The sequence below is a fragment of the Bombyx mori genome, chromosome 19 (assembly GCF_030269925.1).
Source record: "Bombyx mori chromosome 19, ASM3026992v2".
Lineage (NCBI taxonomy): Eukaryota > Metazoa > Arthropoda > Insecta > Lepidoptera > Bombycidae > Bombyx > Bombyx mori.
In genome coordinates, this window is record NC_085125.1 from 2,381,469 (window position 1) to 2,398,774 (window position 17,306).

At 38.7% G+C, this 17,306-nt stretch overlaps 2 protein-coding genes across 7 annotated transcripts in view; one reads left to right on the forward strand and one right to left on the reverse strand.

The window, feature by feature from the left end:
* The first annotated feature begins 746 nt into the window (after positions 1–746).
* On the forward strand, positions 747–7,592 carry LOC101739594 (BAG family molecular chaperone regulator 2). Of its 2 annotated transcripts, none has more exons than XM_038021492.2 (4): positions 747–1,057; positions 4,290–4,432; positions 4,794–4,906; positions 5,544–7,592. In XM_038021492.2, the coding sequence occupies exons 1-4, from the start codon at positions 954–956 to the stop codon at positions 5,781–5,783; spliced, it is 600 nt and encodes a 199-aa protein (XP_037877420.1). In that variant the 5' UTR covers positions 747–953; the 3' UTR covers positions 5,784–7,592. The 2 variants fall into 2 exon arrangements, with proteins under 2 accessions (XP_037877420.1, XP_037877421.1); XM_038021493.2 differs by having other exon boundaries at positions 1,056–1,356.
* An 800-nt stretch (positions 7,593–8,392) lies between these two features.
* LOC110386546 (ras-related protein Rab-23) overlaps positions 8,393–17,306 on the reverse strand; it is a 75,467-nt gene continuing 66,553 nt past the window's right edge. For all 5 annotated transcript variants that reach the window (XM_062673913.1, XM_062673917.1, XM_062673915.1 and 2 more), the window contains 3 exons: positions 17,093–17,172; positions 15,807–15,976; positions 8,393–10,967 (listed from right to left, as the gene is read on the reverse strand). In XM_062673913.1, coding sequence (XP_062529897.1) covers positions 10,858–10,967; positions 15,807–15,976; positions 17,093–17,172 — 360 coding nt within the window. In that variant the 3' untranslated portion in view covers positions 8,393–10,857. The remainder of the gene's footprint in view (positions 10,968–15,806; positions 15,977–17,092; positions 17,173–17,306) is intronic.

Consider the following 17,306-nt stretch of genomic DNA (forward strand, 5'->3'; position numbering starts at 1 on the left):
GTATTTTATTTTGTCTCAATCAGTTTTTTTATAAGCCTTTAAGATGTACCTACGTTGTCTTCATCCTTCCATTTGGCAATGTGATCTGGCATTATTTATTTTCTTTTTCGAATTCCTCCAAATAGATTGAAGTCTTTCTACCGAGATGTGGTAGTGGCCTTTTTAGACACCACATATTCTAGATAAGGTAAGGTAGATTGGAATCCTCTTAGTTGTTTTAGCATGACAATCGGCTTCTTGCATCACGTTGCCATTGTCGTATATATTTATTCCTCAATTACTCATGGTTTCCCAGCAACACGGTAGAAATTTACTGAGCGCTAATCTCAAATTTCTGGGAAGAACTAAAGAAGCCATTTTCAGAATTTTTTATCCCATTTTTTCCACATTTTCACAGATAGTAAACGGCTAATATGCCACCATAACTGCTCTTAAATATTAAGTAGATTATATATGATCACTACACGTTTAAACCTGACGAAAAACTAAATTAACAAAGAAAAAAATCACACTTCTTTTCGCCTCACATTCCCATCAAATTCACATTCACATCATATCCTTACGCAGTTTCCAGGCTTAATTACCATTATCCTTCAATTAAAAGCAGCTTTATCAGAGTCGCGTGCAGTCGGGTATTTATTTATTTATAGAATTGGTTCCACATTTTTGACAGGAATATTGAATAATTTTTTTGCCCAGACAGCTTTGCCTTAATCCTCAACACGTAGGTTGTATGGCTTTGTTCCGTTTGCCAGTCTTAGTTAAACATTCGTCAAGAATCAAGAAACGTCAGTCGAGTTCGATTTTGTTTTGGAAGTTTGCAGTGCGGTAGTTGAATATTGACGTCAAAGAAAATTGTAAAGACTTTGTTTTGAGCTTGTTAACAGCGCTGATCGATTAGCTTATACCTTTCAAAGAAAAACTGACGGTTTAGTGAAAGTGCATCTCAAACTATGGAGGTGGATCAATTTGCATTAGAGATTGCGTATCCAGAGGGTTCACGACTACCCCTCATCGACGAATCCTCGGTTCTAGGAACGCAGGCGCCGAAAGACAGGTATGGTTTTTCGACCGAATAAAATCGTTCATAAAAGGTGCTTGTAGGTACTCAAACTTTTCGAAAGCCAAAAATGGTATCGGCCGAAACTTTTGCGGTCGCCCACGCCACAAGCCTTGTTGAAACTATAATAAATTATTATTTTACCAAGATTACTATTTTGTTAGTCATATTGTTAGCCGTATAAGGTGATTGGAGCTTCGTGCTTATAATTATAGTAATCTAATTGGAATTACGTGACGACGTACGCATTCGTGACAACTACAAAGAAGTTATGATTAATTGTAGTCATTAATGAGGTATGTTACATTATTGATTTCAACATCTCCGATATATTTATTTTCATACGAAACGCTAGAAAATAAAAATAGTATAAATGAATGTTATAATACCAAAAAGTGTGAGGTTTTAAAGTTCTCATTTTTGTCTCATTAATTTCTTAATCAGAGTATTTCACTTTTATATTTGTAATATATTATCATTGTTACTAGCAGCAGCAATATTTAGTTTATGTTGTGTTGGGTGAAGAGTCAGATCCTACAACGTGATTACTACAAGATATCAGTAGACTGCCCAAGTTCTTTTTTCTGCTAATCGGTTCTTCCCATAACTTATTTGTAATATATATTTTGATATTTTACCTTTATAAATCAATCCTTCTCCTGTGCCCTGTGTAAATTTCACTGGTGTATTGTTAGCCCACACAGGACTACTACAGCTTTACCTATATCTACCATTGCAACATATTCAGCTTGTAATAAAAAACGTAAGGTTAGCAGTATTATCAATAAAAATTGCCTTTTCCAGGTAACTAGTAATGATATTGACGGTAGAAAGTGGAAATGTCGTAACTTGCTTTTGCATTCTGGATTTTCTTGTATAAAAAAAATACTGCTTCTGTAGTTTCGTTTTCCTATAATAAAATTTTTCATTCACCTTTATTTCATCCAATTTCATACCAATTTTGAACATTATATCTCTATAAATATATAAAATGAGTTATGAATTTTTGAAATAGTTTTATGGCTCCGGTATAAGGTCGGGTTTTTCAAGTTACGACAATTCTGCTTTCTTGCATCGATATGGTCAGTTACTATTCTATATCTCACTGAGTGAAGAAATAAGGGGAATATATTATTGTCTACAGGCTTCCTGTTTCAAAAAGTTAGACCCTCTTATGATAATGAATGAGTAACTCATGGCCCATCCGGTGTTAAGTGGTTACCGGGACCTATAGACATTTTAATTTGAATGAAGGTGGTCACTTTGTCATAAGAGTTTGAAATTTTAATTGATAAGTATATTTTAGTTTGAAAGTTTTGTATAGTCTTAAGTCATGTAGACAAGCTTGCTGGATTTATTGTGACCAGCCAGTTTCTTCGTTTTAATTGTGTTGCTAATGTCATAGTTTATGATTTGGTTGAACTATACAGAAAATAAAATAAATGAAACAATACCTTTGTTTTCACATGTCTTTGGATGCATAAAAGTGACCTTCATACTTTGAACTGTTTTAATTGAAATAAATCATTCAACATTCTCCTTCCTGGTTCTTTGTAAGCAATTAATTGTACAGTTCTCTATTACATAATCACATGTATGTGTGTTGTTAGTAAATGTATTTAAGAAATAGGACTGCTTTTTTTTTTTTTTAATTCACACCAGACACATTACCAACATTCGGTTAAGAGCTTATATGCATATCGACGCTTGAAAGGCAAACGTGACTAAGCGACAATGCGTGAACTTTACAGTAGACTAATTTAAAGTTAAAATACCTGAAAACAAAATTTATTTTAACGAAACCAGCTGTAGTAGAATCTAGCTAGTAGCAGTAGGATTGAAATGATTTTAATAGACCTAGAAATATATATTTTTTGCACATCGAAAATGGTTATTGCCTTTCATTTATGTACAAAGCAGTTATTGTCGCTTAGTCACTTTTGCCTTTCAAGCGTCGATATATATTTCCTTTTGTTAATGCCGAATATATCTATCTGCATATATTGGGGTATTTTTCTATAGTGTTCTTATTTCACCTTCTTCACCTTGATTTTCTAATTCAGTTTATCTCTTCATTTTCTGTAATTGTCATTGTCTGTCATTATCCATAATAAAACATGAAAGAGGAGTGCATGCGGTAGATATCTAAATGAAGACATGTGTGAATGTAGCCCCAGTGATTGATAAATTAAAGAGCGGACAGTTAGGGTGGTATGGACATGTGATGCATAGAGAGGAGATGCATGTGACTTTGAGATGTATGAAAATGGTAGTGCAAGGCAAAAGGGGAAGTGGTTGACCGAAGAAGACATGAAGTCGTGGCCTAAAGGATAAGACGTTCGGTGCATTCGTATCTCGCGATACATCAGTGTTCGAATCCTGCAGGCGGGTACCAATTTTTCAATACGTACTTAACAAATGTTCACGATTGACTTCCATGGTGAAGGAATAACATCGTGTAATAAAAATCTAACCCGCAAAATTATAATTTGCGTCATTACTGGGGGTAGGACCTCTTGTGAGTCCGCACGGGTAGGTACCACCACCCTGCCTATTTCTGTTGTGAAGCAGTAATGCGTTTCCGTTTGAAGGGTGGGGCAGCCATTGTAACTATACTGAGACCTTAGAATTTATATCTCAAGGTGGGTGGCGCATTTACGTTGTAGATGTCTATGGGCTCCAGAAACCACTTAACACCAGGTGGGGCAAAAAAATTGGGTGGAATGTGTGAATGACGATATGAAAGAAAGAGGAGTGAGTGTTGAGATGACAGCTGATAGAGGAGAATGGAATAGAAAAATTTGCTGTGCCGACCCCACCTACTGGGATAAGGTGTATACAAAGAAGAAGTAGTGTGTTATTAGCCCATAATTAATCTAATTTCAGTGTCTTAGTCCACACAATTCCTGGGTTGGTTTAAGTCTCTTTTGTTGTCAGATCCAATTCAAAGCCATCAATTTTCTCTGGAATTTTTATCTGGAAAAACACTTGTAAATCATAAAAGTTTGATATGTATCTAACAAAATTTCCTGTTTGCTTAAACTAATTCATTATGTGATATTAACATAGTGCTTATTCACCTTTTCATGAAAAAGAATACCAAATGCAGGTATACAAAATATAGACACATCATTAAACTGACACCTTACTCAACATATACGTGTTTAAGTTTGTAGTTCAGTTAATTAAATAATAAAAAGTAATAGTTACAATCTTATGTTTTATTCAGACTGATAGCAGTACTAGATCAAGTCGAGATGCGAGTGGAGAGGCTCCGAAAAGACACAGTCAGGATTGAAGAAGAAAAGGACTCCTTACTTTCAACTTTAGACAGCATCAAACATTCAGAACTGCTATTGGATATATCGGAGTGTAAGTTTTTTTTTTAGATTCAAACTGTAAAAACACAAATTTAAAATTCAGACAAAACTAATTAACTCAGACCCAAGTATATTTTGGAAATAATATTTCTGAACAGAACCTGTTTCCATCACTAAAACTAAAATAAATAAAGCAAGTTCTCATATTTTTTGTAAATTTTATTAGTGATATAATTAGTGAAAACGGTGCAATTAATAAATTGTTTTCATTAGATTTAAACTTTTTTATTCAACTAATTAACACTATTAAAATGACTAAAGTAATTCGTTTAAAGAAGTGAGAGTGAATAAATGTGATTTCCCCATAATACTAGTGTTTTGTAACATTGGGAAGGCGCTGTAATCATTTTCAGGTGATAAGGACGATATCACACGATACGCGGACCGCATCCTGTCCCGGGCTATGACCGTAGAGGTGACAGTGCGCACTGACCGAGACCATCAGCAGGAGGAAGCTCTGTATCAGGTTGGTTTATTTACTATACATCACATGTAAAGTAGATTTTAGGGAGAGATCAAGTGTTGTCTCTAAGTCTTTAGGCACTGTTGTTGTAAACTATTTTACTACTGTAATCTGATCTCTGGTGGGCGTTGAATTTACTACAGCTGATGTATAGTTAAAATACTTATTTAATAGTCAACGGTGTTCCGTTACAATAATACAATAACAAGTAATGATTCTAGTGACAATTTCTAATTTCTAATGGACTTTTGAAATACAAATATTTATTATTATCGTACTAATATTGCATAATTAAGTGCATTGCAGTAAGTAAGTAAAAAATAGGATGCATTGCATTAATTATAAAATTCTACATACATTAAGGGTGCTTAAGATTTTTCTTTTGTAAGTATAATTAAGTAAGTGAAACATAATAAATAATTAATTATGAGTAAGTAATAAAATTAATGAAATCGTGGAAAGCGAGATGAGGACTACCGACGTGACCTGGAGTGATGTCAAGAAGCAAGTGCAAGACAGGATCAAGTGGAGACAACTTATGAGGGCCCTATATATCAGCAGGGTGCACAACAAAATAAATTTAAATATTAGATATACATACTTTGTAATTATTATTTCATTTCGATTTTTATTATTACAGGTGAACATGTACATCGATCAGCTGGTGATGTCCGTGCACAACGACGCAGTGAGTGCGCATTCCCGTTGCCAGACCTATATGAACGCGTGCACGTCTCAGCCGGACCCCAACGCGGGCACCGACAAGAACTTTGAGACGGCCATCCTGGGCTGCACCCTCGACGATCAGAAGCGCGTCAAGAAACGACTCCAAGGCCTGCTGGACTACATCGCGAAGTTAAACGTGACCACGTGCTCGTGAGTGGCGGACATGCTCGGCGACAAGTTGGCGTTTTAATGGGGCGCTTTGCGAGGCGCCGAGACGTTGTTCTGTCGTCGGAAGCGGCTTTAGCATTCGTGTTCTGAATTTGAATGGAGTGTTTTCGGATTTTTGATTATTTTTTTTGTCTTTCTCATGTATAGTCTGTAGACGTATTTTTTTATTCTCCGTGAGAGGCAATGGTCTGTCAGTATACGATGCTGTTTTTTTTTTTCGACAAAGGAATACAATACTGGGCCAAGATATTTTGAAACCGTTACACGCTTTGTTTTATAACAGAGAACGTACAAGAAGAAATGTATAGAGAGTGTTTTGAAATAAAAAAATAAAAAAAAAACATTTTTAAATCTACGCTTGGCAGATCGCATTTGTTCGGTGTTGGATTTATCATGTATATTTTATTAATTATAGTGATTGTGGATGCAGTTTGTTTTGTTTGTAATCGTGAAACTTCCACCGGCTTCGCCATTCGTGTATAGATCGCTTATATTAAATTTTAGAAACAGTTAACTTATAGACGTATTCAACACGACGTGAATCTGTATTTAGAATTTATGATTCGTGACGACAAAGATATTTAAATTTAATACAACAAATAAACGGCAGTGTGTTATCGTAAACTTTATCGCATAGAATACGTTTGCTTTAAATATTGGCATTTCCGAGTTATTTATGAAAACATAGTGGCATGTTAAATGTTTTAAACACATTATTGTAGGATTTGATTGAAGAAGATAATTTAATATTAAAGGCCTTAGAGTCAATGTGATCAAAATAACTGTTTTATATTCGTGATCTATGGGTTGACCACCAAATTAAAAAAAAAAACCTAGAACTAAAATTAGTATTGTCATCTGCAAAGTGTTTTTAAATTCAGTGTTTAACTAAAAGCTATTAAAATAAATGATCTCACGACCTTTAAGGAAAATTATCTTCTTGAGTTCAACCATTATCAAAGTTACTATGTTAAGTTAGTACTTATATTAATTAGCACAATACGCAAGCTCTGCGGTAAACAATGATGGTGGGTTAATTCATTGAACTGACGTGTATTTGATAAATTGTATTTCAAAATCATTTATTGATTTTTATTTGACGTGCTTTAATTAATCTCATAGAAATTTGTAGTAATTTAAAAGTAGATGCACATATAAACAACATAATGAAGGAAACAATTTTAATTGGTTTACGGCAATAGTAGTTTTTTTTTTTTCAAAATTTTTTTTTTCAATACCCCAATGATTACCCCAAGGAATCGAATTCTAACGGTGTACACGTGCTAGTAGGGTAGAGGTAAGGAGCACACTCTATGTACGAAATAATGGCGCCAATGTAGCAAGAGGTGTAATTTCAAAGATGGTTCCAAAATAGTATGTTAAAATTTATTCAATTTTGCTTCTCACACTGCGCTCCATTTACAACTGCTATTCAGATTATACTACTTGCTTCTATGGTGCAATTTTGATGGGTATTGGGTTGTAATGTTAATGCGAATTTGTCTCCGATATTATCCTAGCCTCTACCCTCCATACGTGCAAGCAACTGTCCAATGGTGTTACTAAGCTGATAGCTGTGTTGCCAGTCGTCATTATTGTATTAAACAGATCTGTAAAGGAGGTAAGAGTCGCGAACATGACCGGTTCAGAAGTTAATGATCACGTCAGTTTGATTTGTTGAATGGTTTTCATAAGGTGTGTGATATTACCACGTACGAAGGTTATGAGCCGCAGTCGTGAGTTAAGGCTGCTTTTATATATTTGGAAAATTAAATCGTGAAAAATTATAACTAAAGTTTAGTGGTTTTATTTATTACTAAAGACCTGCCTCGATTCGCTTCGGAAATATTAAATTTTATTATTGATAGTTGAGTCCCGCAATGTTATGTCCCGTCGTACTGCGGGTGAGGCCTCGGGGTGAAGCTAGTCTAAAAAGTAAAGCCTAAGTTACTTCTTATATCATCAGCTACTTATCAGTGAACGTTCCGTCAAAATCGGTCCAGCCGTTCCAAACAGACAGGCCGACGGACAGACAGACAAAAATTGTAAAAAATGCTATTTTGGTCTATGTACCGTATATATATTCATATGCATGTGGTAAAAAGCGGTTATTTCAATATTACAAACAGACACTCCAATTTTATTTATATGTATAGATTTAGTGTACTAAGTAATTCTTCTAGATGACCTCCCTCCATTTCCTTTATCATCACACTGAGTAGAGTTCATTGATACTATCCCCCAGGCACGCACGCACGCACGTACACGTACACCCCCCCCCCCCCCCCCACACACACACACAGAAGGACAACTTGCTTAGCCCCTCCGGCTCGAGATATTTTTCTTACACTTTTGTGAGTGCCGGTAAACCCCCACCACAATTCTGATCTCTCATCATTTTCATCTCAATTCAATTCTTAAATAATATTAAGTATGTGTATTAATAATATTACGTGTATTGCAGATAGCCGGATAAACTTTAAAAACATTTCTGAAGACAGAGTACTTGTATGATGGATCATCAAATTCTCGATAGGTAGGATGATGACTCATTGTTTATCCACCGAAGGGATTTCGTGCAAAAGAAAACAATACTTTTAATAATAATTTATTTAAAATTGTACAAAATTACACTTCAATATTTACAAGTATACGTAGTGATCAGCTAAAATAATTACGCGTATTCATCAGTGTGGTCAGTGCGAGCTTTTTAACGTTCTCGATAACGTAAAAGTTAACTCAAATTTGTATGTAGTTGGAACAGCGCCCCTAGCGGCAAACGCTGACAAACTTTCTAACTTTTACGCTTTCGAGATCGTTAAAAAACTCTCACTAAGCACACTAGTGTTTGTTGAGCATTGATTTTTTGTTTTGTGGTCGGTTGAGTGGGGGTAGGAAAACCCTTTTAGCGCCATAATCAATGACGTCATGTTACGCTATGGGAACAACCGTCACCGTCACGTTGATACAACACCCTGTAGATTGGTCGACTTTTACGACATATGTACTACCACAAAGCCCATATTCTATAACGCAGTTAATATACTTTGTTTTGCTTAGATTGGTGGACGAGTCACGGCCCACCTGATGTTAAGTGGTTACCGGAACCCATAGACATCTATAACGTAAATGCCGACACTCACCTTGAGACATGAGTTCTGAAGTCTCACTTTTAACAGTACAACGGCTGCCCCGTCGTTCAAACCGAAACGCATTACTGCTTCACGGCAGAAATAGGCAGGGTGGTGATTTGTGGCCTATTGTGCACAGCTCCACTTCGCCAATACTCACCACATGAGTACTATCAAACCGTCCTTACCGACAACAATAGTATTTCATTGTTTCCGGCTTGTGATAGCAATTATAATAGATCAAATTTCTAAACATTTTTCTACAAACAATATTAACGGTTATATTGTAAACGGTTGATGAAATACTCGTTCGTGGCTTTTTTTTTTAAAACCTATATTATCAAAAGCTTATGAATCGATTACTAAATCAAATCAATTTGATGTTTGGCGCTGAATATTATTAAGCAATAAGAGGATATATTCTTCTGCCAATTTATTGATTTCTTCGGAGTGAACGCTTTCACTTTACCTCCAGTCTCGTCTATGGCTTAGTGCGAGTTTTTTAACGTTCTCGATAGCGTAAAAGTTAACTCAAATTTGTATGAAGTTGGAAAGTTTGCCTACGTTTGCCGCCAGGGGCGCTGATCCAACTGTATATAAATTTGAATTAACTTTGACGCTATGGATAAGGTGAAAAAAACCTCGTAATAAGCACACTGATTGTTCGCCAGATAAATAGATAAAAAATCCCGAGCTGTTTTTATTCAAAGGTATCCTATAATATTACCAAACGAATCTGTGCTAACATTTACAAAAAACTTACGACTATTATCTATGATTTATACAGAGTACGAAAACATCTAAAACACAAAGCTTATAATAAAACACTTAAATTTTAACATTGTGACACACGGATTTAAATTCGTATTTTTTTTTTAAAAGTAATAAACTAAGAATATATATTTATTTGTTATATATTCATCGGATGTTTTTAATTTTACAATTACAAATTTTATAATAAAATACAATGCCAAATGAAAAGTCGAACCACGCAAGTCGTCTCTCAAACCAAAACAACATTAAAAGTAGTTTAAAGACTTAAAAAACACGCTCCAAAAGCAAACCGAATTAAGGATTCAAATGATAATTTCTGGTAATCTTGGTCAGAGTATTAAAAAAAAAAAGTAATTAAATTATTGTATTTTCTCGTTTGCAAAATTTTAAATCAATCCGTCGTCTTGTATTTTTAATTACTTTAAAACATTCTGTTAGATACTCATACATGTCACCTTTAGAATTGAAGTGGCCTAACTAAAATTTTTTAAGAATATAAGTTTGAACGACTTACAAATGTGTTGCTGTGTATTCTATAAGATTACAAAACGAAATTTTTAAAATTAAAAATTAAATTTATATTTTAGTTTAGAAAAGAACAGAGCACTGACACTGGCCGTCTCTTTTAAATTAAGCGCATACTTTAAACTTTAAGGTATGCGCAATAAGGTTGAAAGTATTAAAATCTGAAACCGTGAAAAACTACAATTCTTCAATTACATTTTTTATGTTTACCAAAATAACAAGAATTTTGAATTGAGACACTTCAATTCTTAAGTCGCGATATGTAACGTTAATAAATAACGTGCAAAATATGTATTAACTATATACACGTCATGAAATTCCATTACAAAGAAATACATTTCTTAGCAATGTTTACTGTTTTTAAATTTTTTATGCAATACACAGGTTAATAGACCTCACAACGTGAAAGCCCTCTGCCTTGAGACATGAGGCCGTAGTCTCAACGTACAACGGCTGACCCACCCTTCAAACCGGAAGGCCCAAGTAGGGTGGTACCTACCTACAGAATATTTATTTTGATAATTTTCTCCCACTCTCTCCTCTATAATTAAGAAATTAAATTTTACCATCGCCACTCCCTGTATCTGCACCGGTCAAACAAAAGGAACGTTCGAACTACCTCAGTAAGCACTACAATATTCTACACGCGTTCTTGAGGACGTTTCTCTTCTTGGCACCAGCCCGGTGCTTCGTCGGCCGCAGTAATATCGTCCCGTTGCTATTGTGGTTGGCGAAAGTACCTGAAAACAAAATGTGATTCTCTCAATCAATACCATGTGCTGTGACTGTTGTAATCTATGGTAATTTTATAATACTGATTTATGTTAATCTATGGTCATAGAACAGACAAGGCTGTATGGGCTTAGATCCCCTTGCCTTTCCTAATAAGGAAAAATTGTACCAAAAAAAGTCTATGGTCACTTGTTTGAAAATGTCTGTTATGGTTCTTTTTTTTTATTTTTCCTTTAATATAATTGTCTAATATGGTCTCTTTTTATTGAAACCTCAACAGTGACGTTTTATCTGAAGCCATACGAACTTGAATGACTACAGGGTGCTTTAAATTTTATTACTGGTGGTAGGACGTCTTGTGAGTCCGCACGGGTAGATACCACCACCATCATCATAGGCCTTACAGCCCAGAGAGGGCCTGGTCCAGTATGTCTCTCCAGACTACTCTGTTCTGGGCTTCCTTCTACCAGTTCTTGACACCGATAACTTTGAGGTCGTGCTCTGCGCCATATAACCATTAGTGTTTAGGCCTGCCACGACTTCTGCGGCCATCTGGTTTGCAATATATTAGATACCACCGCCCTGCATATTTCTGCTTCTGAAGCAGTAATGCGTTTCTGTTTGAAGGGTGTGGCAGACGTTGTAACTATACTGAGACATTAGAACTCATATCTCTAGGTGGTTGGCGGCATTTACGTTATAGATGTCCACGTAACACCAGGCGGGCTGTGAGCTGCCGTACCACTCTCTCGTCCTGATCGTCGAACGACGACCGGGTATCGAAGAGTTTGGCGGTATATGTCAGCAGATTGGGATGGATTGCGTGAATTTTACGCATCCTACCCATGGGGGCGGTTCTGCTTTTTCTCTGCTGATCCTGACGTCTGTGCGGACCGTCTTAAAGACGTGGTGCTCCAGGGGATGGAATTGTTTATTCCCTCCTCTGAAGTGCCCGTTGGGGGTCGCAGCAGACCCTGGTATAACAATGCCAGCAGGGATGCTGCACGCCTCAAGCGGTCCGCATACGTGGCATGGGATAATGCCAGGAGACGTCGGGATCCTAACATCTCAGGGGAAAGGCGGAAATATAACGCCGCTTCCAGGTCCTACAAGAAGGTAATTGCCAAGGCGAAGTCGGAGCACGTCGCTAGAGTTGGCGAGCGATTGAAGAGCTATCCCTCCGGGAGCCGTGCTTTTTGGTCGCTCGCCAAAGCTGCAGAAGGAAACTTCTGCAGGTCTTGTCTCCCACCACTGCGCAAGTCCGATGACAATCTGGCCCACAGCGCGAAAGAGAAGGCTGACCTTCTGGTCAAACTCTTCGCCTCGAACTCGACTGTGGACGACGGGGGTGCCACACCACCGAACATCCCCCGGTGTGATAGCTCCCTGCCAGATATCTGCTTCACACAGTGTGCAGTCAGGCGGGAGCTCCGACTCCTGGACGTCCATAAGTCGAGTGGGCCAGACGGCATCCCCGCAGTGGTTTTGAAAACGTGCGCCCCTGAGCTGACACCTGCGCTAACGCGTTTGTATCGCCTCTCTTATTGCACTAATAGGGTTCCGTCTTCATGGAAGACCGCCCACGTCCACCCTATCCCCAAGAAGGGTGACCGGTCGGACCCATCGAGCTACAGGCCTATCGCGATAACTTCCTTGCTTTCCAAGGTGATGGAGCGAATTATAAATACACAACTCCTGAAGTATCTTGAAGATCGCCAGCTGATCAGTGACCGACAGTACGGTTTCCGTCACGGTCGCTCAGCTGGCGATCTTCTTGTATACCTTACTCACAGGTGGGCTGAAGCCTTGGAGAGCAAGGGCGAGGCTCTTGCTGTGAGCCTTGATATCGCGAAGGCCTTCGACAGGGTCTGGCATAGGGCACTTCTATCGAAGTTACCATCTTACGGAATCCCCGAGGGTCTCTGCAAGTGGATCGCTAGCTTTTTGGATGGGCGGAGCATCACGGTCGTTGTAGACGGTGACTGTTCTGATACCATGACCATTAACGCTGGCGTTCCACAAGGTTCGGTGCTCTCCCCCACGCTTTTCATCCTGTATATCAATGACATGCTGTCTATTGATGGCATGCATTGCTATGCAGATGATAGCACGGGGGATGCGCGATATATCGGCCATCAGAGTCTCTCTCGGAGCGTGGTGCAAGAGAGACGATCAAAACTTGTGTCTGAAGTGGAGAACTCTCTGGGGCGAGTCTCCGAATGGGGTGAATTGAACTTGGTTCAATTCAACCCGATAAAGACACAAGTTTGCGCGTTCACTGCGAAGAAGGACCCCTTTGTCATGGCGCCGCAATTCCAAGGAGTATCCCTGCAACCTTCCGAGAGTATCGGGATACTTGGGGTCGACATTTCGAGCGATGTCCAGTTTCGGAGTCATTTGGAAGGCAAAGCCAAGTTGGCGTCCAAAATGCTGGGAGTCCTCAACAGAGCGAAGCGGTACTTCACGCCTGGACAAAGACTTTTGCTTTATAAAGCACAAGTCCGGCCTCGCGTGGAGTACTGCTCCCATCTCTGGGCCGGGGCTCCCAAATACCAGCTTCTTCCATTTGACTCCATACAGAGGAGGGCCGTTCGGATTGTCGATAATCCCATTCTCTCGGATCGTTTGGAGCCTCTGGGTCTGCGGAGGGACTTCGGTTCCCTCTGTATTTTGTACCGTATGTTCCATGGGGAGTGCTCTGAGGAATTGTTCGAGATGATACCAGCATCTCGTTTTTACCATCGCACCGCCCGCCACCGGAGTAGAGTTCATCCATACTACCTGGAGCCACTGCGGTCATCCACAGTGCGTTTCCAGAGATCTTTTTTGCCACGTACCATCCGGCTATGGAATGAGCTCCCCTCCACGGTGTTTCCCGAGCGCTATGACATGTCCTTCTTCAAACGAGGCTTATGGAGAGTATTAAGCGGTAGGCAGCGGCTTGGCTCTGCCCCTGGCATTGCTGACGTCCATGGGCGACGGTAACCACTCACCATCAGGTGGGCCGTATGCCCGTCTGCCTACAAAGGCAATAAAAAAAAAAAAAAAAAAAAAAAAAAAAAAGAGCTCGTCCACCCATCTAAGCAATAAAATGTAAAATCGAGTCCCGTTTTCGCGACACGAATAATAAGTCACGAAAATCGCCATTTATCTCGCCATCATTAAGTTTCAGCTTCGGAAATGTTCTGCGAACATCCCGTACGCTAGACATTAGAACATCACTCGTCCGTGACAACGTAAGCTGTAAAATATTCGAACCTTCGGGAATAATATCGAGGACCTAAGCGACATTTTTGCAACTTTCCCTTTATATAATAGTTTAAAATTTAATAACGAAAAATACTTCTACAGCTATTTTGAATGTAGTAAACTTAATTGAAGTTCAAATAAAAACATCGAACTGTTGATGCTAGTAAGAAATAAAATGCGCCTTTAATTACAAAAATAATAATATATCGCAAAATAAACGAAATGTTGCTTAAACCTTTCACCCCTCGATATGATAATAAAAAAACGTCAGATTAAAACTGTAAAAATAGTTTTCCTTATAAGAACGAATGGATAAGACCGTTTTTTTTTTTTATATTTTAGATTTAATATACTTAGGAACCCCAAAAAAAAAAAAGAAAAATATACGTATACGTAGCAGTGTTCCACAATCTTATCAATCCAAAGAGCCAAAATATAGATAACAAACAAATCAAATTTATTTATAGAGCCATATTATTGAAGTGAAACTTCTAATGCGACTTTTTTTCTTTTTCTTCCGACCTAAGCTGGTAGTCTAGAGAGGCTATTCCAGCGGAACTTTAACTAGTAGGTGAGCTCACGGGGCTCAAACCTGACGACGATGCTAACACGAACCCTAGCAAAGAGTCGTGCTTCGCAGAATCTACCACCGGATCGGAAACGCGACCCACTGAGAAGATCCGGCGAGAAACTCAGTGGGCTGTGTCTGAGAGTTAATTTACTCGTCGAGCCCTTCGTCGCAAGCGACGGGTTCGACGAGAACGGTGACCGGTGCTTGAAGTACCTAGAACTACTGCTTTTCATTCTTTCCGCAGGATCGGGAATGTAATGCGACTTCCAACAAGGTTGCGTTATACGTTTAACGCTCCTGGGGAGGGGGAATAGAAAGAGACAGAGAGAGAGTGAACGCGCGGCACTCGAACGAATGAAGTATTAAAAAAAATATTCATTTTTCTATCTATAACTTAAAATAGGTATATATAATATAAATGTTGAAGATGTCGCATCTCTTATACAGCCGGGCAGCGGGGCAGCCGTTGTAACTATACTGAGATCTTAGAACTCATATCTCAAAATAGGTGGCAGTATTTACGTTGTAGATGTCTATGGGCTCCGGTAACCGCTCAACACCAGGTGGGCCGCGAGCTCGTCTACAAACTTAAACAATAAAAAAAAAAACAAAATGTGTGCAATTCACACGTGGTAGAAGTGAAACCTTCCAAAATTAAAATACAATTATCCTAAACGTCTTAAGTATATGTAAAATTTTGTCATTAGTAAATAATTGTAAGGTAGCGCCCTCTGTGAATTGATATTTTAATTTCACGTATAATCCTAAATTAAAATTCACTACAAGAGCTTTCATACACACATTAGTATTAAAAAATCTCACAGATGGCGCTGTATTAAATAGTATGTATATTTCTGTCTCATTCTTTGTATTTGTGTCTCTTACCTGTCGTTTTTTCCGTTGCATCCGGTTTGAAATCACAACGATTCTAAAGAAGTTTTCACTTCAAAAAGTTAACTTTAACACGATCGAGAAGTTAAAAAATTCTCACTAAGCACAGAGTTAAGACTGTCGGTCTCACGCTCACCTATGGCGGGCGTGACGCAGCGGCTGGCGGCGTCGGCGTCGTCCCGCCGCGCGTCGGCCAGGCAGCGCGCCGCCAGCGCCCGGAACACCGCGCCCACGTTCACGTCCTCCTTCACCGACGCACGCATCAGCCGGCAGCCGAGCGCGCGCGACACTAGCTCCGCCTCGTCTCTACACGCCATTTTGAATTTCAAATAAACGATTTATCTGTTTTAACGTTATAAGTATATACTACTACGGTTCCCTCTGTATTTTGTACCGTATGTTCGATGGGGAGTGCTCTGAGGAATTGTTCGAGATGATACCGGCATCTCGTTTTTACTATCGCACCGCCCGCCACCGGAGTAGAGTTCATCCATACTACCTGGAGACACTGCGGTCATCCACAATGCGTTTCCAGAGGTATTTTTTGCCACGTACCATCCGGCTATGGAATGAGCTCCCCTCCACGGTGTTTCCCGAGCGCTATGACATGTCCTTCTTCAAACGAGGCTTGTGGAGACTATTAAGCGGTAGGCAGTGGCTTGGCTTTGCCCCTGGCATTGCTGAAGTCCATGGGCGACGGTAACCACTCACCATCAGGTGGGCCGTATGCTCGTATGCCTACAAGGGCAAAAAAAAAAACTAGTGGTCCCGCTAGAGGAGGCCTAGGGGGCGTAGTCCCATGCGCTGGTCCGATCAGATTAAGACGACTTTGGAATCCAGCATCAATGTCGCTATCCACTGCGCGGAGGACAGGAGTGAATGGAGGAACATAGTCCTAACAAAAGTGCTCAGTAAAGGTCACGACCCTCAGCACTTAGGAATACGACGCACCGAAGAGTGGTCCCTAAGTAGTCGTAACTCGACTATAATTAATTGAAATTGTAAGTTTGTACACTATTATGATTCTATTTTCAAAGGCTATTTATTGTACTTCTATAATCACAAATTTCGCCAAGACTACACTGTAGAAAAATATTAATAAAGACAAACAATATTTAATCTATTCTCAATTTGACCACAGACGTCAAGACAAAAGTTTGACAATAAAGAAATAGTATGTATGCGTGTGTGCGTCAAATACATGGTAGTGTGTGTAATGTTTTTTTTATTGATTTAATGTATTTTTTAGGCATAATTTTAAAAAAATATTAACATTCTGCACTCCTTTTCTATATTCTCTATAAGGGTGGGAAATTTCATACCTCACCCTCTGCGCAATTTTCGTAAAAAGCGATACAAAGTTTTTGTTTCACGTGTTAATATATAGATTTGACTATTAAATAATTAGTAAACACTACTCACGGTCCAACCACACATTGATCCATTAAATCGATTTTATTTTGAACGATTATCGTTGGTATTTCGCCGCATTCATTCTCCACCTGGAAAAATAATAGTGTAAATTACAAATACATTGCTACAAGCTGTTGGTCTTGAGAAACTATTTCAGTGTAACCTTAACTAGTAGGTGAGCTCACGGGGCTCAAACTTGACGGAGTTGCTAACACGAACATTA

Bases quoted from the DNA above. Each gene is read 5' to 3' on its own strand.
- LOC101739594 (XM_038021492.2), top strand. From the start codon at position 954: ATGGAGGTGGATCAATTTGCATTAGAGATTGCGTATCCAGAGGGTTCA. The intron at 1,058-4,289 runs GTATGGTTTTTC...TGTTTTATTCAG, and splicing joins ACGCAGGCGCCGAAAGACAG to ACTGATAGCAGTACTAGATC. The intron at 4,907-5,543 runs GTTGGTTTATTT...TTATTATTACAG, and splicing joins AGGAGGAAGCTCTGTATCAG to GTGAACATGTACATCGATCA.